Consider the following 22,282-nt stretch of genomic DNA (forward strand, 5'->3'; position numbering starts at 1 on the left):
GATGAAATGCTCCGCGATGATGTGATCCAGCCGTCCACAAGTCCATGGGCCTCACCAGTTGTGCTGGTCGCTAAATAGGACGGAGCACTCAGATTCTGCATCGACTATAGGAGGCTTAACAAAATTACGAAAAAGGACGTCTACCCACTGCCTCGAATCGATGACTCGTTCGACCGACTTCGCCACGCCCGATACTTTTCATCGCTCGATCTACGCAGTGGGTACTGGCAGATCGAAGTCGATGAACGTGATCGAGAGAAAACCGCATTCATTACTCCTGACGGACTGTACGAATTTAAGGTGCTTCTCTTCGATTTGTGTTCTGCTCCCGCAACCTTTCAAAGAATGATGGCCACTGTCCTAGCCGGCCTGAAATGGCAGACGTGCCTCGTCTACCTTGACAACGTTGTGATTTTCTCTGCGACCTACGAAGAGCACCTCAAACGATTGACGGCCGTGCTAAATGCCATCCGCGGGGCCGGACTCTCACTAAAACCAGAAAAATGCCACTTTGCATTCCAACAGCTCAAGTTCCTGGGTCACGTCGTGAGTGCTGAGAAATTAGCCCTGATCCAGAGAAGATGGCTGCCGTAGCTGCTTTCCCGACCCCCACTGATAAAAGTTCCGTGCGTCGGTTTTTGGGCCTCTGTGCATATTACAGGAGATTCGTGCACGACTTCTCCCGAATAGCGTAACCATTGACTCGTCTAATAAAGGACGACCAGCCTTTCATCTGGGCCGACGAGCAGCAAAGGGCCTTCGAGGAGCTTCCCAAGCACCTTTAAACAACGCTTGTACTTGGCCACTTCGACGAGGAGGACGACACAGAATTGCATACCGACGCCAGTAACGTTGGCCTCGGTGCAGTTCTCGTTCAGTGCAAGAAGGCGTTGAGCGGGTGATTGCTTACGCCAGCCGCACCCTGTCTCGTTCCGAAGCGAATTATTCTACTACCGAAAAGGAGTGCCTTGCAGTTGTGTGGGCGGTAACAAAATTTCGGCCGTATTTGTATGGTCGGCCATTTAGAGTAGTCAGCAACCACCATTCACTCTGTTGGTTAGCGAACCTTAAAGATCCTTCAGGCAGGTTAGCCCGCTGGAGTCTCCGCTTACAGCAGTTCGACGTCACTACTGTGTACAAGTCCGGCAAGAAACACAGTGACACTGACTGCCTATCCCGAGACCCTATTCCGTGTTCTTCAAGTGAAACAGATGACTCCGTCTTTCTCGGCACTCTCTAGATGCCAGACCTCGCTCAACAGCAGCGAGACGACACCGAACTGCGGCCCCTCATCGATTACCTCGAAGGAACCGCCTCATCGCCGCCTCGCCTTTTCACACGTGGCCTGTCGTTATTCTGCTTGCGTGACGGCGTCCTCTACAAGAAAAACTATGCTTCCACAGACATTCAGTATCTGCTGGTTGTCCCAACGCCGCTCCGTACCGATGTTTTACAGGCATGCCACGACGAGCTTTCTGCCGGACATCTCGGTTTTTCGCGCACCTTGGCACGAGTACGACAAAAGTACTACTGGCCCAAGCTTGCCGCTATGGTTCAGGGCTATGTTAGGACGTGCCGTGATTGCCAACGTTGGAAGATACCACCTGTCAAACCGGCCGGCCTGCTGCAGCCTACTGTTCCTCCGCGAGTACCTTTTCACCAAGTCGGTATGGACTTGCTCGGGCCATTTTCTACGTCATCATTGGGCAACAGGTACATTATAGTCGCCACAGATTATCTAACCCGCTATTGTGAGACGAAAGCTCTTCCTAGCGGCACGTCTACTGATATTGCGAACTTTTTCATCTTTAATCTGGTCCTTCGTTACAGTGCCCCTGCGATCGTTTTAACTGACAGAGGCACGGCATTTACTTCAGCTCTAACACAGGAAGTGATGCGGCTCAGTGGCACCTGTCATCGCAGAACAACAGCTTACCACCCTTAGAAGAATGGCCTTACTGAGCGACTCAATAAGACCATCGCCGATATGCTTTCTATGTACGTCAACGAAGATCATAAGAACTGGGACCAGATACTACCGTACGCAACATTTGCTTATAACACCGCCGTGCAGGAAACGACCCGCTTTACACCGTTTCGTTTGGCGTACGGTCGCGAAGCTGTCACCATGCTGGATGCAATGCTACTGCCAGATGTTGCCCACCCATCGATTGCCGGTGCCGACCAATTCGTCCAGCATGCCGAGGCCGCTCGCCAGCTGGCTAGACTGAGAGTCCGGACACAGCAAGTTAAAGATGTTCGACGGTATAACCTTTGTCACAGGGAGGTAATTTACAACCCTGGCGATCAGGTTTGGATGTGGACACCTGTTCGCCAGCGGGGTCGCTCCGAGATGCTTCTGCGCCACTACTTCGGCCCGTATGAAGTACAACGCAAACTCAGCGACGTCACCTACGAAGTGACCCCGCTAGGAACTGTTCGCTCATCCCGACGGCAAGCACAATCGGAAGTCGTACATCTCGCCAGGATGAAGCCCTTCTACTCCCGCTAGGTCAAGCTACATGTGTTTTTTTTTTCTTTGCTTCCTTTAACTACTTGATGTGAACGCGCATCCACGCCGACTACGGTTATCCTCGACCTCGCCACTCGGCATCGGGACGATGCCTTTTCCACCGGGAGGGGCAATGCCGCAATGTTATCGTACTGGCGCCACCATATGGCGAGCTCGGGAGACTGGCACGCGCTCGTCTTCTTCGCTCTCGGTGCTCGCCCGCCAGTCGGTTCCGTGCCTGATCTTGCCGGTGCTTTTACTTAGTCTTAAGTAAACCTGCTGAACCAGTTTCACTGGCTTCAGTGACAATATGTTAATGCATGAAATCTACAGAGATGGTCTTTGTGAGTATTCGAGTCAAATTTAAAAGCTTTCACGTTTTAAAAGTTCCTTCTGGTGACCACTCGAAACCGAATAGTGCAAAATCTTATCAGGCGTTTGTAGCAGCCCCATTCCCACAGACATCAACTAAGCTCTCTACGTGCGCTTTCTCGTAGGGCGCTCTCCGAGTGATGTGGGTGGGACAGGGTGCGATGGGACAAAGTCCGGGCCTGTTTCTTTTTTTTTTTTCTTTTTCTTTTTTTTTTTTTGTGCATCACTGTGCACCGAGCTGAGGGGGAAAGAAAAAGCATAATTTTTATCACCAATATTTGCAATACAGTCAAAACTAGATAAGAAGTATTTTGCGTTGCGGAGAGCACTGAAATAATAGAGGCTATTTATGCACACTTTCTAGTTTTAGAAAATAGCGTTTCACGGTCCCTTTAACAGTTGCTATTGGTTCATGAAAAGTCCCCAAATCTGACACTTTCAAGTTTAAGTCGGGCAATTTCGGTTTCATTATCAATGTCTGTGCGTGGCTACGTGCAGACTCTGATGGTCTTAAAGACGATTATGGGGCAGACCTGTGTTCCTCACACTGAACGCTTTCTGGACTTGTGTTGGGCCCTAGCCGACAGCAGAAAAGTGTGCATCTGGTCAGCTGGTCAGGGAACTGCCGAACACCGCACGTTTTGCCAGTCATATCTGTCATGAAACGGACGTGCCACCTGATAAAATATGGTTGTAGCCTGCAGGTAAGATATTTCTTTTATCTCCAGGCGGATAAGAGAACCATACTGGCCACAGAAATATATTTAGAAGCCCCGACATGGTGCGAAGACACTGCGGCATAACTTCCATTCCACTGCCCACATTTTACGGAAGGCTGTCAAACGATTTCGTAGATAGGGAAGACTACCTCAGTGATGAGGGAAGCTGTGTGTCCTTTTTTTTCAACACATTTTAGTTCAAGAAATAGAGTGAAACTGAGGAGGTATACAATTGCGTGACCTGCACTAATTGAGGCATACATTAGAAAGATGACAAACTAGGCGGAAGTTGCACTGTGAACGCAGCGAAGAATGTGCCGTAAATAAATGTTTATAAATAAGTCATGGCGCGGCACTCCCTTCCGTTAAGAGGGGCCAAGAAGGGCCAAAAAAAATGCTAGGCAGTAGTAAGTGAAAAAAACTACATCTGACCATTAAGTATAATAGCAATGAAGTTGCAAGGTCATTTTTCGTATTTACTGAAAAATACAAAAAAATTCCATCCTTGCTAAACATGCTATGGTATATGAGGTGCAAAGTCACAAAGCAATTAACACACCGTAGAAAAGAACTGCTGGTAATTTCTACTACTTGGTATTCTTTAGTGTGTGCCGACATTGCAAAGCACACGGGTGCCTTGCGTTCAGCCTCTATCAAAATGCGGCCACCACACCTATTAGTTAGGCACCCTAACCGCTAGCCACAACACTATCAACAATGAAGCAGTCCATGGTGTATACACTAAAGCCAGTATGCCCACATTATTGATCATAACTTGAGCAGCAGCACTATGAAATCTTCCATGCCAGATATGTAAGCTTTCCTTACCATTTCCAAAAATACCAACTCCCTCCTTTGTAAAGAGCAGAATGTGTGCAGTTAACCGCAAAGCAGCTAGCCTCGTGAGTGAGTACTGTCCAACATGTGCCCCCCTATCACATGCCATACCATGCAGATAAATCCACGAGTGTGGGAGAGACATGTTTATCAGTTAATGCACTAGTCTTTTAATGTAGAACCTTGTGGCTAAGCTTCAACATCGCAGAAATTTAGGTCATGTGGAGAGTATACATTTTCAAATAATGCTTTCCGTAGCATCATGTGAGTCCAAATTCACTAAGGTAGCATGGTATTGCCAATTGATGTCTGCGAAATGCTAGAGTATTGCACATACATACACTTTACTGCCATGTCAGTGGGCAAAGCCAACCTGGATCGCAATCACCACAGTCTCTGAAAGCGGATTCAGACTCCCATCAATTGGATCTGTGGCATGCTCTAAGTATAGCAGTGTTCCTCAAATCAGCAGTACAGCTCTGAATGCAGCCATTACTTATGTCCTCACACGCTGTACGACTGCCTGCTTTCTGCAGGCAGTGCTTTCCTCTTGCAATCTAACGACAGACAAGCTCCAAGTATCTGGTGTATGCATGCATGATAGAGCGTGCATGTCAACGAAAAACGCTCATCAGTACAGCGATAAGAATGGGGATGAGTCATACCGTTTCGCACAATCTTATTGGTGCTCTCCAAGAACAGTGTTTCGTTAGGTGACATTTTGTGAAAAACCACCTTCTCGATGGATGACTTCCCGCTCCTGAAACATCACAGAAACAGACCAAATAAGCAATAATAAAAAAATGTCAGCTCTTAATAGCTCCAAGAGTAAGCACCGGTCGCGATCTACGTATGCTTTGAAAAGGATCGGCAGATCACCAGGCAGAAACAAGCGGGCACGGCGCGCTTACCCCTTGGACCCCATGAGAAGGATTTTTCTTTTTCTCGCACATTGCGTGGCATGTGTTAGGTCTCCCTCGGCGTCGTCGGGTCCGTAGGCGTAATCACGCGGCAGAGACCCGACGTGGTAGTTCGACGAGTACCCGTCTTCGTCCTCGGCGAAAGACTGAAACGACATCGAAGCGTTGTCAGAACACGTCCGTCACAAATTGCAGCTTTTGAAAACAAGCACAGAGCCCCGCGAAAGGTGCCGGGTTGGACGAACACTGTCGCAACATCCAATAACGCCTCTCTTCAGTGTGACAACGGATCGCCCGCCCCGGTCGGCGCGGTCACAAACGGCGGAAAACGGCAAGTGGGAGCCGCGTGGTTCGGCGGATAAGTGATGAAAATGCACTGCGCACGACCAGATGCCGTGGAAGGAAAGCTGGGTGCGATGCGTGCACTCGGCAGCACTGCAAAATGCGTGTCTTTGCCGTGCAAAACCAGCGGTTACACACACTACCACGGACAGCCTGCCACTCGCAGACTGCTACCGCCGTCACCGCCGCCGTGAACGCCCAGGCCCCGCGCACTCAAGCAGGAGATCGAACACAGAACGGTAGCAATCTACATCTCGCATTCGAGCACACATGCATAGGCACACACAAATTCGAAGAGAGCAAGAAGCGAAAAACGGCACGGGAGCGAACATTACCATCAGCGCAAACCGTCCGCACACCTAACCATCATATGACAGGCCGCTCTCTCTCACTTGGCCCATTGCGGTCTCACGTGATTCGGCGAGAGTAAACATGGCGGCGCCCATGGATCTGATAGACGCGGCGCGTCTTTGCGGGAGCCGATGTCGTTCTTAAATTTTTTCGCGTGTTCTTCCTCAGCCCTCAAACTCACAAAGCTGGCATCACAAACCTGAGGAATGGCCTATCACGAGCGGTGTTTACAGAGATGTCTAAGTTCAAAGCCTCTGCGCGTGTGGTTTGCCGGAGTCAGAACTTCAAGGTTCCTGGTGCTTGCTCTCCTCGCCCTGATTATTGTACCGTTATTTATGCATCACTACATTTCAAAAGTGAGCTGTCTTCTTTATTGCCTTTGTCACTACTGTTGACTGCGATTGGGTGTCACTCGTCTACAAAAGTTATGTCAGGTTTTAGTTCATGTCTTTTGCATTCACTCTTGATAGCTTCGTGTACGTTTCTTTTTGAGCTGCGGGCGAGGTGCTGTGCAGCCAAGCGTGGAAAAGGAACTCATTTAATGCCGTTTTACCTCTAACTGTCAGAGCATGGTAGAAAAGAACTACATGGACGTTTTTAGTTGTTTTTCTTTGACACGTCTGGTGAACATGCACGGGTAATTTTGGTTGAAAAGCTAAACAAAGTATATACGCAAAGCCTGTTTCATAATGATCTCCCTCCTCTTGACGGTAACAGCAGCACATGATGCGATCTCATTTGATTAGGTTTTCATTGTCTATTCTTACTTGCTAAAACCGTTCGCATTATTGCAGTTTGTGGGTTCGGTGGACTCCACGAAAGACCTGCAGAGGAGGATCCATCTTGACGACATTCACATCTTAGAATTAAAAGACTTAAAACTTAGGATTGAAGAATTTCTTCGCATAAAATTGTCCGTGAGCGGCGAGCTTCGAGACCTTGAAAAGAAGCGGCAGAAACTGCAGGTAAGTTCTCAGGTGTGTGCATAAGCATATGATATGCTACAACGGATAACTGAACGTCCACGGCCTGGAGACATGTTTTGTCGTGTGTCAAATTTCGACAGCATTACCTACAAGCTTTTGTATTTGTGCACTGTATACTATAGTCTGTCTATATTTCTTATTTACTTTGCATCGTTTATTTGTGCAATGTGAAACTTCACTATTTTCTCATACTCGTTTTCACCATTCCTCCCCCCCCCCCCCCCCCCTTTTTTTTTTTTTTTTTTTGTAGGCTGAAATCTTCACTTTGACACAGAGTGTTGAAGAATCAAAGCGCGGCTACACTCAAAATCGTCTTGAGCTGGACCGCATCAAGCTTTCCCTAAAACAAGCTGCCTATGCTCGAGAAGAATTGGAAAGCCGAAACATACCGCTTCTTCGCCCGCCTTTGAAACTCCTGTTAGAAGATGCGCATCAGCCGTTCCTGCCAGCGCCAGAGCCACCACCAAAGTGCCAGATGCACTCATGCTTTGATTACTCACACTGCTCCCTCACTTCAGGCTTTCCCGTTTATTTCTATCCAACTGAGGAGTCAGTGCTGGATCCGAATGTCAGGGCATCTGTCGCCCAAATCCTGGACACAAATGTTCATGCTACTTTTGACCCAACTACTGCATGTGTTTATGTGGTCATCCTCAACAACAACCTGGCATCAGGCGCAGTGGGAAATTATCTTCGGCAGCTCATTCATTGGAACGGCAGTGGGCGCAATCATGTTGTAATTAATTTGGGGAGTGCGGCTGTTCTTAACGAAAACTATGTGCAACGAGCCATTATTGCACAGCCATCTGTAGGCTCAATGGCTTTTCGACGGAGGTTTGATCTTGTCATACCACCGGTAATTTTGGGCAAGGAGCCAGAACACTTGTGGCAGTCAACGCCAGTGATTGTACCTGCTCGCAGGCGATACCTGTTGAGTTTTCAGGGAAAACTCGTTCATGCCACTAACATGACTGTCACAGCCCATGCAGGTGAAATGATTGTAAACCTTCTGAAAAAAATGTCACAAGGCTTTGACAATGAGTTGAACTTCAATTTCACGTGCTCCACAGGCGACAATTCATCCCATGTGCCACATGAGTGGGCTCTCTGCGGTGATAGCTCAAGTCGTGCCCAGCTCTTGCAAGAGTCAACATTCTCTCTAATCTTTGCCCCTCCCACTGAATTTGTCTCTACCGCAGGCTTTCTGACACGTATCCGCGAAAGTTTACAGAATGGGGCTATCCCTGTTATTCTCGGAGGCGATGCTGTCGAGCTCCCGTTCGCAGAGTTTGTCGACTGGTCACGGGCTGCTCTTATGCTACCGCTGGCCCGCATCACTGAAGTCCACTTTGTCTTGCGGACGTACCTGGACGTGGACATTGTGGAGCTTCGTCGCCGTGGCCGGCTGGTTTGGGAGAACTACCTGTCCACAACTTCTCGCGTGATCAAGGCGACACTGTCGCTCATTCGTGCGAGACTTGGAATACCTGCTCCACCCGCACACGAGGAAACGTCTCCGAGCGTGTTCAATAGCACATTTCGTCCGCTCACGGTAGAAGCTGCACCGAACACGGAGATGGATGAAATGCTTGGTCCCATCGAGCCACCATTTCCATCGTTGACATATCAGCGGAACTTCTCTGTCACTCTGAATGACCAGATGAAAGTGTGGAATGAAGAATTTGACCCGCACACTATGTATCCTTATGGAGCTCAAGACCCTATCCTCCCTTCTGAGGCCAAGTTCATGGGTGAGTGAGTTAAAAAATGTTGAATCTGCATCTAAAAATTGTGCAATTAGAGAGGTGCCTGATGAGGACGATGTGATGACCAACCCCTTGACAGTGGGTGGATACACAAAATATCCCGACTTCAAGAAAAAGACAATTATAGGAAAAAGTGAAAAGAAATTTCTTATCAGTGCCATCTTCTACAAAATTCTGGTATTGTTTCTAATCTCACAGTAGCGTAGAATGCTTTCCAGGCATTTCAAGCCATACCAGTGTGCTTGTCTTGAATTCCTACGCACGTGCTGCAGTTTGCACGTGATGTGCTTTACAAACTGTCCTGCACAGTTTACTAGTGATCATTTTGCAAATCAGTGGGGATGGGGTGTAACTTTACTGTAGTAAAATATGCATGCAAACAAAAATGAAGAGGCAGGGTTAGTCTGTGTTAAAGTGTTTTGGTGGGCTAGTTGGTGAAGCATCTTGCGTGGAACAGCGCAGATACAGAACAAGTACAAGAGACGAGAAGAGCGATGAAAGCAGTGCTAACAACTGAAGGTTCTGTTTGTCCTTCATCTTGCTCAAGGAGAAGAATAATAATAAATGTGCACAGATGGCGTCGGCATGGAAAAGTACACAATGAAAAGAAAAAGAAGAAATCACAACAGCAAAAGGACACTTTGTTAAAATAGAAATTGTCAGTCATCAAAAGTAACACTTCTTTTTCTAGGGGTGCTGACCAAGAGGTCCTGACACATGCATTTCCCTATTTCAATATCTTGTCAGCCTTGATTTTTTTTTTTTTTTCCTTCACCTGCTTTATTCTGATTAAAGCTGTTTCATGATACAGTGGTATGCACTGTTTTTCTTCTTTCTTTGCCCATTCACAGTTCCAGCAGCGAGTTGTGAGGTATCCAAAAACTACTTTTGAAATTGTATGGCAGTGTTTCACTTATTCTTCTTCCAATCTTCCGTATGTACTGCCCACTCCAGGGAAGAGGAATCATATGCACAATCCCCTTTTGTCAAGGGACCAAGCATTGCAGGTGCTTCTTTGTACACTTGGACACCTTTCCCCACTCATCATTCACAACTTGGCACAAGCTAGCCAGACAATCAGGTACAGAGAGCATTACACCAACACCTACGTTTTCTCCCACATATATTTGTTTTTTTTTTTCAGGGAGTGCGAAATTTCGTGCAGGTAGGGAATCACAGGTAAAAATGCCACTTTCTGCTGGTTTTTCTCTGCAACTTCACACATTGGTGGCCGAGTTGGCCCTAAAGACAGGCATGTCAAGTTTAGCAAAACGTGATGGCATGGAATCAGACGGGAAGAGCAAATGTTTGGCTCTGATTCCCTATTTGCATAGAATTTTGCACTCACTGAGAAAGTTGGGGAAAAAAGTAGCTTTGAAGTGATGTTTCCTGCGCTTTGTTGTCTGGCTAGCTTGCGCCAAGCTATAAATGAAGTTAAGGGAAAAGCTGGCCAAGTATGCAATGAAGCATCGGCAACGCTCTGTCCTTTGCGATAAGGCGGTTAATCTGATTCCTTTTCACAATGGACTGTACGTAGGGCAGGCTGAATGCTGTATAAAAGGACTAAAACAACACTACTATGAACTTTCAAAAGCAGTTTGTGGACACCTTGGAATTCATTATTAGTACCAAAAAAGGAATATGTCGACCAAAGGTATGGGTCAAAAATGTAGACGTTTCGGCTTCCATACGGAAACCATGTTTACTGAAAACTTCGCTCAAAGAGCGCTGCTGAAGAATGTTTCAATAGTCTGCCGCCTGCGTATGCAAGATGCCTCGGACGATTATTGAAACGTATGCAAGCCGAAATGTCTACATTTTTTTTTACCCATACTTTTGGTCAGCGTATTCCTTTTTTCATATAATAATGACCTTGCTACCCGACCAGACAATTTTGTCAAACCTTAGACTTCTCCTTGGGATTCACTGGCAGGTTTGTAAAACCCGTCATACTTAGTGGCATGGGCATATTATTTTTTGTTATCTTTGGGCAGCCTCACCATAATATATGTCAGGATTGTGATTGGGCAAAGAAAGAAGAGAAACAGTGTGTGCCACTGTATTATGAAGCAGCTGTAATCACAAAAAACAGGGACAAAACTGCGAGGAAAAGAATGAAAGCTCGCAAGATATTGGTACAAAGAAATGCATGTGTCAGGACACACTTTTGTTAGCAGTCCTAAAATGAGAACTGTCACTTTTGGGCGACAAATAATTTCTGCAGATTTTACTAAGTGTACTTGCTGCTGTTGTTGCGATTTTTTTTTTGTGTGTGTGCATTGTGTATTTTTTCATGCCGACGTTATCCGTGTAATTTATTATTCTTTGTCTTTTGATTGAGCATGCAGAGATTGCATATTGGTGTTTGTGTTTAAAAACATGGCACTCCCAGGCTTGCTCAGCTCATGGGAAATTAACTGCTAAGCATTGTTAAGTATAATGAGACAGCGCAGCAATGAGCTTAGATCTGCGGGCATATATAACCAGAGTCTTGGCCACATTTACATATGGCAGTGTTTTCCTTTAATTAATTCAAGCAAACACTGTAAATGCTGACATCACGTTTGGATTTTCGCCACCAGTACATGTGTATTTAATATTGCGGGCAATGTTACAAAAGTCCCAGGACACTTATTACAAAGCTATGAGTGTAGTCTGGCATCACTGTTTTGACTGTGACATTAACTGCTCTCCCCTTGACTTACCTTATGCCAGGAAGGTAACTTGCTGGTGTTTTAATGACATTCACCCAAGATGTCACAGGTGCATCAGGAACTTTTGTAGCTGTGGTCACTTTGTTGTAAGATTGTTTTATTTATGACATTTAAAAGCAACCCAGCTCGCATGACATAAAGCTTTAACTTTCACACTTGGGTAGTTTCCACGTATATTATGTGCTGTGATTAATGTTTGCACCTTTTCCTCTTAAGTTTTCTGTGTATTTCTGCCTTACAGGTTCCAGTTTTGGTTTCAGGCCAATTGCACAAGGGGCCGGTGGTTCTGGAAAAGAGTTTGGTGAAGTCCTCGGTGGAAATGTTCCCAGGGAACAATTTACAGGCAAGCTATCTCTTGATTGCCCTACTAAAGAAGGTAGAACCAAACCTTCTTTAAAAAAAGTCTAATTGGAATTGGCCTGAAAGCTTATGGGGAACCACTCGAAATCCACTTGATTCTAGTCATACTTTACCTTTCTTTATTTTTGTACACAGCTTTTAACTCAAAATTGTGTGTGCCATTTTGTTACTTCATTTTTTTTAGGCAGCCATCAAACAGCCCCTTTTATATCTTGCAATTGGCCCTCTGCATTTGGCCGTCTATTAAAAGTCCCTTTAGGTTTATTACATAAATGAATAAGCAAATAAACATGTAAATCTCATTTATGCATAAGCCATGATTGCAACAAAAATAGCCAGGCGATAGACCACAATATGTAGCACAATACTTTTTACAGTTTCAAATTGCTAAATATTTTTACTCAGACCATACACGATTGAATCAAGCCGCTCTCAGTGAGACAAGCCACCAATTATCATTCTTTACCAGCACTGAAATTATAGATAAGACAGTTTCACTGATTTGCATTTTTTGTTCATGCTGTGCTTTGTACATTTTTTTCACGATGACCTCATTTGCTAGTTCCCTTACTGAGCCTGCAGCAAGTTCAAGTAGCCCATTCAAGAGCATACTCATCAGGTTTGTTTACGAAGGAAAATCGAGTGATAAATGTTCAATCACTGCACACCTGTAAAAATTCAGATGCTGGCGTGTGCTGAAGTACAACTCGTTATATTTTGGTCTGTGCGCAAAACTACTTCACTTTCTCACTGGCGAGCAGTGAAAGCATTAAAAAGGCCTAAAAAAATTTAATGTCGTACTTGGCAGCGTTCTCAAATGGGACACACGAAAAATGAGAAGACATGCAGTTAAGTGACTGTATAAAAAGTTTCGTCAAAACCTTTAACGCCAACAGTTATACAGTCAAACCCGGATATATCAAGCTCGAGGGGGATCGCAAAATAATTGGATATATCGGTAATTTGATATACAGAAATCGCCTTGAGATGCCACTTGCGGTCATTAAAAATGATACCGTATTTGTCACGTAATCAACCAATACCACCTAGACTAGGTGGTATTGAATCAACTCACTCACATAATGAACCCACCCTCCACTTTTGCCCTCGAGAATTTGAAAAAGAAAAAAGCGTTAAGGCCGGTTTACGCGCAAGCGATAGAGTGAATGAGATAGCGCAAAAAATTTCAAACTTGTTGGGAACTGCGTCGCTCGAGCTGCCACAACAGCTCAAAATAGACATTTGCGTCACCACGGCAGAAATTGCAGACATGAAATGTATGTCAGCCATTTTCCAGGATGATGGCAGTTGTCCTGTATCCGAGTGCTTCTCGTTTAAATATTGGAGTAATGATGTAATCTGGTCGCCGAGGTGATTGTATAGAATCTGGGCCGTCACCTTGTCTGGCCCTGCAGCGGTGTTTTTTTTCATGGCAGCGAGTTTGACCCTGACCTCTGCCTCCGTGACTGGGGCATCAAGGCGCCTCGTTGGGTAGGCCAGTATACTCGACATGGGGTATGTGTGGGCTTACGCTTAAGTACCGGTCCTGCAACTGATTTAGTATTTTCTCATTGGTGCCCGGTGTGGAGTGAATTATCTTGTTCATCCGATCACAAGTTTCAGGTGACATTACGATCTGGCGCCGCACTGGGAACGACGCAGAGGTGGAACGTCTCCAGGCTGCAGCCGACGTGGTCCACCAGTACGCAAGAACTCTAGGTCTAAAATGCCCCCCAGAAAAGTCGGAACTGCTCATACTCAAGAACCTGAGACAACCTCTAGCCCAAAACATCTCAATCAGCATCGATCGACACGAAATCTCCAAGCCATCCGAAATTAAAATCCTTGGCCAGTACATACCACAAGCCCGCCAAAACACCACGACCGTCAATAAATTCGCAACAACAATGCAGCAGATAACCAGGATGCTCAGATTTATGCATTTGCAACAAGCACCACGGCATAAAATAAAGGGACGCAATTCACTTTGTACAAGCTTTTGTTGTCTCACGAATAATGTACGGAAAGGCCTACCTCCACCTCACCTCGTCAGAAATCGCAAAGCTGGAGTCGCTAATATGGGCGGCCTATAAAATGGTACTGGGTCTGCCGAAGACCACATCAACATCGCGCCTCATGTCTCTCGGCATCCACAACACACTCCAAGAAATCTGGGAGGCGCAAAGACTGTCACAGCTCAACCACTTGGCCATCACTCGAACAGGCCAAACCCTTCTGAACAAGATACACCTTGAAGTACCCTACACAGTGGACCAAAGGACGAAACCTCCTCTATCTCCACCCTCAAGAAATCTATGTCCATCAAATACCCAAAAACATTCATCCAACATTTAACGCGGAGCGAAGAAACGCCAGAGCCGAAAGCCTTCGCAAGAAATGGGATGGCCACCCGGGCACACTCTACGTGGATGCAGCCAGTCGAATCCAAGGTCAGATAAACATCACAATAACGAATCCCAAGGGCAAATTAATCAACTGCGCGTCAGCCCGCGCGTCCAACCCCACTCACGCAGAGGCAACCATTGCACTAGCGCTAGCTACCAACCCAAACGCTATTGTACTCACAGACTCCCAAAATTCGTGCAGAAATATTACCAGCAGACTAATCTATCAATTATGTTTGACATTATTAGCAAAACACCCTACTAATAAGGCCTCAATCATATGGTTTCCGGGACACACGGAACATACGGGTGGGAATGACACCGCCCACAGGCACGCCCGAGCTCTCTTACACCGGGATTCCCCCTTAGCAGACGAGGAAAAAGGGAATATCACGCAGCCCACAATCACCTTTGCTGAACTCCTGCAGGCCTACAGGCAGGCCAGACAGACATACCCCACATCTCACAAAACTCTAGACAAGGTGGAAGAACACACCCTCTGGCGGCTACAAACAGACACTCTCGTTACACCATCTAAACTCCGCCAATGGTGCCCCTCACTTTACACACCAGGGTGCCCACACTGTGGAGAAATAGCTACGGCTTTTCACATGGTGTGGGCATGCCAATTAAATCCCTCTATCGATAAACTTCCTAATCCCAATTTGGAGCAGTGGGAGGCCATTCTGCACAGCGAGGATCCCGACCAACAACGAGGACTGGTTCGCAGGGCCCATGCTGCGGCGTAGGCCACTGGGTTGCTGGAATAGGCGGACCACCCACAACTCCGAGGATTCCCATGCACTCAATAAAGTTTTCAATCAATCAATTCCGCGCGTGGCTTGAGCCTCACGCGGTAAAGGGCCGACAGTGATGTGATCGTCTCTGGGGAAGGCGCACGTTGCAGTGCGTGGTGCGGAGTTCGATATATTGAACGACCGGTGAAATTGAGTTCGATATACGACACAGCTTTCCTATACTTTTACATGGGATTTTCAAGGGCATATTTCATAAGTTCGATATAACGAAAATTCGAATTATCCGGGTTTGATATATCCAAGTTTAACTGTATAAATGTCCAACATAACAAAATGTCAAAGGTATGTATCTCAGTGCCTGAAAGACGATTTTATTTGATTTACGTGGCAAATGTAAACTGGAAGTGCGCGAATGTGGTACACAGCGAGGTGCAGCGCACAACGGCAGTTCTATTGCGAACCGCTGCGCACAGTGCATTTCCACTCGCAAATGCAGGCCTGCCTTTGACACGTAAGATTCTGCTTCTCTAAATCTGCCTTTCTGTGAACATGTTCAAATGCACACATTATTTGTGGTTATTTTCTCCGATAAAAGCTAGCCAGAGACGCAGCGCTAGCTAGGTCGCCAAGGTGAGCTTTGGGTGCCTCGGCACAAAATGGCGGACAGCACCGCCGCTAAATTTGGGTGGTTGTTGGCTCCACTTCTCCGCCAAACTCTCCCAAAGGGAATATATAGCTCTGGTGACATCGAACCCCCCGAGCCAAACCATGTATACCTATGCATGGTTTGGCTCTAACCAAGCCGCGCTCTAACCTGCTCTAACCAAACCGTGCAGACATGCTTGCATGGTCTAGTACTAGCGTGCCTTACTCATTTGCCCAAGGGGTCCTGAAAGGTTTATTTCCCATCCCACCCTTCCATCTGAAATGAGAAGCCAAAGGTGGCAGTCTCTGCTGTGTCATGTCATGTAGTCTCAAGACGCCACGCAGCAATCATTACCCAGCCATGCTACCTGCCAGCCAAAATTATGCCAAAATTATGTGCAATATTTTTCACTCACAATGCCAGATTTTCTGCGAAACTGGTCTGTTAGCACTATCATAATAAACAAAAGTGAAGAAAATATGTCATGACTGCGCCCCAATGCGCACTGACACCCGCATCACTTGAGCATGTCACATAAGAGGGGCGCATCCAGAAAGCCCAGTTGACGTCAACAGGAGGGGGGCTGTCACGAACGGGCATTGAGGTATCGCCAGGAGTATGTTTTAAAAATCATTTGTAGGTATATTATAGGGCCCACAAAGAGCTTTTAAATTTCACTCGAATACTCTATAGATTTGTTGCATTAGACTATTACGATAGATGTCGTTTCAGGGTCCCTTTAACCATTTGTTGAGATTGTCTAACATCAACCCAACTACACAAGCAGAGGTGCAACACGCTCTCTTCTCATGGTACCTGGCTCGTGCTGACCTTTGCCCCCCCCTATTCCTGTTTGCAGTGGTGATGCTGACCTACGAGAGGGAAGCAGTGCTCATCGATTCTCTTCAGAGGTTGCACAGCCTTCCTCACCTCAACAAGGTCATAGTTGTGTGGAACAGCCTGAAGCCGCCATCTCCTGACCTGCGCTGGCCTGACATTGGTGTCCCCATTGAGGTGAGTGCGGTCGTATTTGTCCTCTTTTTTTGTGGGAAATACAAATGGTTGCAGCCTATTCGGTTGCCAGAAGTGGCTGTTTTATATTGCCACATGTGATTGTATCGTCTTTGATTTCCATTCGACTGCCGCCATCGTCATTGCAATTGCATTATTATATCTTTATTACTCTGAACTGCATACTTGCCGCAATGCCAATTCATGGGAAACTACGCATCAAAAATTGTATGGGAACTCTTCAGCTCTGCCTTTAGGGGATGACTTGATCACTTGATAGCGTAGGCTACTGCATGACATATCAAGCTCGCTTTAACCAAGCCATATGAATGTGTCTTCCTTACCTAGAGGTAACGTGAATGCGAGAGCAAGCTGATTCTAATGTCATCCTCTCATGTGAAAAGAGATGTTCGAGTTGGCAGCTCCTGCCAAACGTAACGTCAGGAATCCCTATGTCCAAATCAACTGAAATCGACTAAAAGACCTCGTCACTAGATGATGTGCATTGTGTTTGGAAAACGAAGAGAAGCGTCAGCTTATAAGAACGTCGGCTGCCTTCAGGAGTGAGGCGCTGGACAGCTTGGCCTCTCTATCATCTCTAAATCTACATTCTTTTTTTTTTCTTTTCAGTGTAAGTGACCTGGGTATTAACCATTGTGCCCTTTCAGTAGCTTTCTCCTAGTCATCCTGAAGTGGTGGTTAGGCAGAAGGCTTCACTTTTAGTTTTTACGAAGAATGAGAGATTGGGCTCTCGGAACAAGCTCTTTCGAATTACTTTTATTTGCAATACCATTACGTATTGGTCTCTAATTTTATAGTTGCTTTTGTTATTACTTTTTCTTTTTTATTACTCTGGCTTCTGGCCTGCGAGGGATGAAATTTTCTCAATGCAGCCTTCACAGCAATATCAGTTTGGAATCCTTGGAGTCATTTTTTTGGTGAGGTGGAGGGGCAGTTGGGGGGTTGCCTTATGTCTGGAACGCATATTACGGAATTGCATGGAATGGCAACAGCGCATGAACAGTTGTTCATTGAAGTAACCACTGCAGTTGCACATAACCACTTTGTGGGATTGGCATGCATTGCGTTCCTTGCACTCTTTTTTTTTTTAATGTGACAGTATTGAAGGATGTGTTTGCTGAACATTGAGGGTCGATGTCGGCGGCCATCCATCGGTGTTGGCGTTGTGAGCGAAAAATCATAAGCATGGTGCTGGCAGGTTGCAGCTGGTAGCTTGGCTAAAGTGGGGCTTTGTATGTGGGCTGGTAGCCTACACTATCGCATCATACCCTTCAAGATGGAGCTTAAGTGTCCTCCATAATTTTTTTGATGCCGTTGGAACTACCTTTGTCAGAGTGACGTCTAATGATGTCTGCTGGAGTAGCATCACGCATTGTGCCAGCAGTCTGAGCCTTTTAGGAGTCCTAGATGTGGTCATAGCATCAGGCATACCTGCCAAGTTTTATGGTTTTATCATAAAGTGCCCGATTTTTAGTGCTTTCTTACGAGTATCGTAGTGCCCACTCTCATTTTATGATTTTTCTTGATATCTGTGTTGATTAAAAAAAAGGTAGCAGGGTTCGACCGAGTAGACATGCGAAAACGCGAACCCAACTGGTTTTTTGCCGCATGCGCCGTCTCATGATGGGCTGTGTACTCCGTGGCACATCTGATTTGTTTGCCACATTCCTTCTCAGCACCTCTACTCCAATCAGATCATGCCCGTTCACATCGACTACATCGTCGTCACAATCGTTGACTTTTTGGCTAGCCGAGGCTGTCAAGTTGTTAGTTAGGCTTACGTGGTTGGCTGTGTAGTTGCAGCGGATGTGATTGTGAGATGTCTACAAGAAGTACTTTCAAGTGTTCATGCCCAAATATTCAACGGATTTTTTGTTCATACGAAATATAGCAAAAGCGAAAGGTACGCTTTCTGCACCTACTGCCGCTTGATGTGAATATTGCGCATGCCGGTCGTCGGGAAATTCTTCTCTATCTCGGTACAAAGAAGAATAAGTGAGTATCGTTGACACCAACGAGAAGATTAGTGGGTATTTTAATTCTGAAGTGGACTAAGACACTATTCAAGCCGAGTGTCTCTTCACGGCTTTACTGATCGAGTAGAAGAACCTAACCATTCAGGAGTGCATAGACGAGCAGGGCACTCTGTTGCCAGTCTTCAGGGCATTGATCATACTTTCAAGTATGATAAGCTCTCAAAAGTTACGTTATGCATTCTGACTCTCCCATGCAGTAACGCAGAGTGTAAAATAGTGTGTAGCAAAGTCAAGAAGATGTGCACCAGGTTTTGCTCCTCCATGTCAAGGACTTCCTGCAGAAGGCAAAAGCGGTAACCTCCTCAGTACTGCCCCAGCCTTTCTTTTCAAATACATCTTTCTGAAATTTTGTTTACGTGACTTTTTAAAACTCTAGTTTGGACTGCTCTGTTTCCTTAATTCAAAAGGGATTTTTAGTAATAAAAACATTTTGGTATTTTTCACCGAATCTTAGTATATTTTGGCATTCCCTATAGTAGATTGAGCACTGTGGGGTTCGCAGGTCTGATCACAGCTCGTTAGCCAATATAATGGTGTTGGAACCAGAAGTGCATGATAATTATTTACGTTGAAACCAGAGCAGTTGTTTCTCTTTGATCTATGAACCTCTTTTTAAGGGGCATGCCTTTGTAGGAGCGCATGCTGCAGAATGAAAAATAGTTAGCACAGTCAAGAAAGGTGACATGCATTTGGGGAACATGAAAAGATGCGACTTGAAGGTGCTCAGTTCAGTTCAGTCGTGTCCGACTCTTTGTGACCCTATGGACCACATCACGCCACACTTTCCGGTCTCTCACTATCTTCCTAACATTACATAACTTCATCTGCAGCACCTCGAGGATGCCATGCGAGGATGAAGGTGCTAGGATAATAATGGTTATTTATTTTATTTATTTATTTGCAATGTAATGCTAGTCTCGGTTGGGGCTGTCACAGGTTTGGGAGATCGTATTATACACAAGAAAAAAGCTAAAGAGAATACTATTATCATTATAATAATAATAATGAGGATAGTATTGTTTATTAAAACATGGGATTTCACGAATTTAGTAGCAGTAAATTTTCTGCAGCATTTCCCTGCCACTGAAAGTTCCAGCAAAGGCAGGCCTCTTAAAATGGCGCTCTCATCTTTATTGCATTGTCGGGTTGTCCAGGGATTAGTGGTCTGGCCCACAAGTGCCAGTAGGAGCTGAAGCAGCTGCTGTGATTTAGCTGGTGTCTGAGTTGCGCCAACTTCCAGATTGTCTGGGTTGGCGGACGCACAGCTGAAAAGGATCTCTCTTTCTGCCAGGTGGTACGTGCAAAAAAGAATAGCCTGAACAACCGGTTCCTGCCATTTTCCTCGATCGAAACGGAGGCTGTGCTTTCGGTCGATGATGACACCCATTTGCGCCACGATGAAATAGTCTTTGGATTCAGGTATGTGCATGCTTGTGCATATGTACGCGTGTAGTACAGCTTCATGTAATGCAACATGTTATGCCAGCAGTCTTACCCCCTTAGAACTCCTAATAATAATAATAATTGGTTCACAGGAAGGGAAAGGCGCAGTAACTGGCACACTTGCTCTGTGGACACCCGAACCGCGCCGTAAGGGAAGGGAGGAAGGTGGGAGTGAAAGTGGAAAGAGAGAAAGGGGAGCCGTAGTGGAGGGCTACGGAGTAATTTCGACCACCTGGGGATCTTTAACGTGCGCTGACATCGCACAGCACACGGACGCCACTTCGTTTCGCCTCCATCGAAACGCAGCCGCCGTGGTTGGGTTCAAACCCGGGTACTCCGGCACAGTAGTCGGGCGTCTTACCACTGCACCACCCCGGCGGGGCAGCCTTAGAACTCCTAGATGCGTTTTTTTTAACAATGGAGCCCCATTGTTAAGAAGAGCCAGACAGAAGTGTTTCTCCTAGATGCGCATTTTTTTAACAATGGAGCCCCATTGTTAAGAAGAGCCAGACAGAAGTGTTTCTCATATCTGCATGGATAGAATGAGTGTGCGTGATTGGCGGAGACTCATGAGGGTGGTGAAATTTCGGCAGATATGGTTTTCCACAAAATTGAGGCTGAAAGGAGATATACAAATCATCTAATTAAGCCTTCAGCACCACATTTCCACATTTGACACATGTAGCACAGCAATTCAGCAGATGCACAGTAGCACAGCATAGGGGCCTACAGGTGAGGGGTGTGATACATGTGTGCTCACAATGTAGGCATATAGAATCAAATCTTTATATAACGAATCGCACGGGACCACAGAAAATTGTTCATTATTTTGAAATATCATAATGAGAAATATGCGATTATAAGCCAGTGGGCAAACATGGGTATGAAAATGACGTGCCTTTGCAGTACGTCATGGAGACAAACAAAAGCTGAAAGGAAATTTTTGCACTGACTTCAAAGTTGATTTATTTAAAGAAATTAGTTGTTTTCTTCTGTCACATGCAGCACACATGATCACACTCTGCATTACACCACTACAGCACATACACCTTCCACTTTGCACAACACCTCATCGGGTGCGTGAATGCACCGAGTGCCGAAAGTACGGACTTACCATGTGCAAAAAAAAAAAAAAAGAAAGAAAGAAAAAAAAACATATCAGATTTTGATCTGACCTCCTCTTCAGTGTTCCCTGAAATTTGAAAATCTTGTCTCAGCTTTTCAAAATGATCTTACAGTTGATGGGGCAATGCTAGCTGTTTGCAGAGGCATTTTGCTTTTTCCCTGCGCTAGTTTCTTGCAGCGGAAGCTGCTTTCCTATCTTCTTGGCACTTTCACTGACTGCAGTCATCGTCAGATCTCGCACAAACTTTGCGATAAGATAATCTGCGACAAAAAAAAATCAACCTTCCTACACGCGTGAATGGCATGAGCAACTGATCGGCGGACGACACACAACACAGATTAAAAAAAAGAAAGGCAGGCAGCTGTGCCAGGCCAGACGCATTGTCATCGCATAGCATGCATTATGCACCAAACTAATTTTTCCAGTGGAGCATAAACGATGCATGAATTCTACAGATAAAATTTTCTGTGATTACTGTTTGATCAGTGTGTACCAGCTAATCATCATTCAGGGAGCTATGGGATCTCGTGCTGTCACCTATCGTGATAGCTTGCTTTTCATTCAGTAGTCTTCATGCAAAAGCTTTCAGCAGCTCAATTTGTTGTTCATTTGTAGTTGCTGATGGTTGCCTTTTTCTGAGCATGCCATGGACAAATTCCCTTGGTCCAGCCATTTGCTTGATTGGGCTCAAATTTCACTCATTGTGGGCATTCAGTGCTAATTTTTGTTCACTCTAATCATGCAGGTCATGTGTTTAGATTAAGCACTTGCCTCATTCGTTTAGACTTAATCCTTTAATCGTCATCTTCATTGTCCGCAGTGACGACAGACCAAAACTGCAAAGCTTTGCAGCAGTGGTACTCATAGCACTGCCTGCACCCATCAGAGAACTGAGCATCTAGCATTAAAAAAAAAAGTTACCACAAAATGTCAGTTATGTGTGAAATTTGAGCCTGA

The 22,282-nt window shown here is 45.7% G+C and overlaps 2 protein-coding genes across 3 annotated transcripts in view; one reads left to right on the plus strand and one right to left on the minus strand.

Annotated features, from left to right (window-relative positions):
* The window catches only part of RagC-D (Ras-related GTP binding C/D), a 43,585-nt gene extending 37,407 nt beyond the window's left edge, over positions 1-6,178 (minus strand). Inside the window, exons 1-3 of one of the 2 annotated variants that reach the window (XM_084597128.1) lie at positions 6,038-6,178; positions 5,352-5,506; positions 5,106-5,200 (exon numbers count right to left, since the gene is read on the minus strand). In XM_084597128.1, coding sequence (XP_084453254.1) covers positions 5,106-5,200; positions 5,352-5,506; positions 6,038-6,040 — 253 coding nt within the window. In that variant the 5' untranslated portion in view covers positions 6,041-6,178. Of the gene's footprint in view, positions 1-5,105; positions 5,201-5,351; positions 5,534-6,037 lie in introns of those variants that run through there. The other variant, XM_084597123.1, reaches the window with a different exon arrangement.
* botv (exostosin like glycosyltransferase 3) overlaps positions 6,098-22,282 on the plus strand; it is a 29,176-nt gene continuing 12,991 nt past the window's right edge. The window contains exons 1-6 of the mRNA XM_084597114.1: positions 6,098-6,409; positions 6,848-7,018; positions 7,290-8,790; positions 11,761-11,862; positions 16,548-16,702; positions 20,048-20,175. Of these exons, the coding sequence (XP_084453240.1) occupies positions 6,260-6,409; positions 6,848-7,018; positions 7,290-8,790; positions 11,761-11,862; positions 16,548-16,702; positions 20,048-20,175 (2,207 nt within the window). The 5' untranslated portion in view covers positions 6,098-6,259. The remainder of the gene's footprint in view (positions 6,410-6,847; positions 7,019-7,289; positions 8,791-11,760; positions 11,863-16,547; positions 16,703-20,047; positions 20,176-22,282) is intronic.

The sequence above is a fragment of the Amblyomma maculatum genome, chromosome 1 (genome assembly GCF_055883805.1).
Source record: "Amblyomma maculatum isolate TAMU_Amacu chromosome 1, ASM5588380v1, whole genome shotgun sequence".
In the NCBI taxonomy this organism is placed as follows: domain Eukaryota; kingdom Metazoa; phylum Arthropoda; class Arachnida; order Ixodida; family Ixodidae; genus Amblyomma; species Amblyomma maculatum.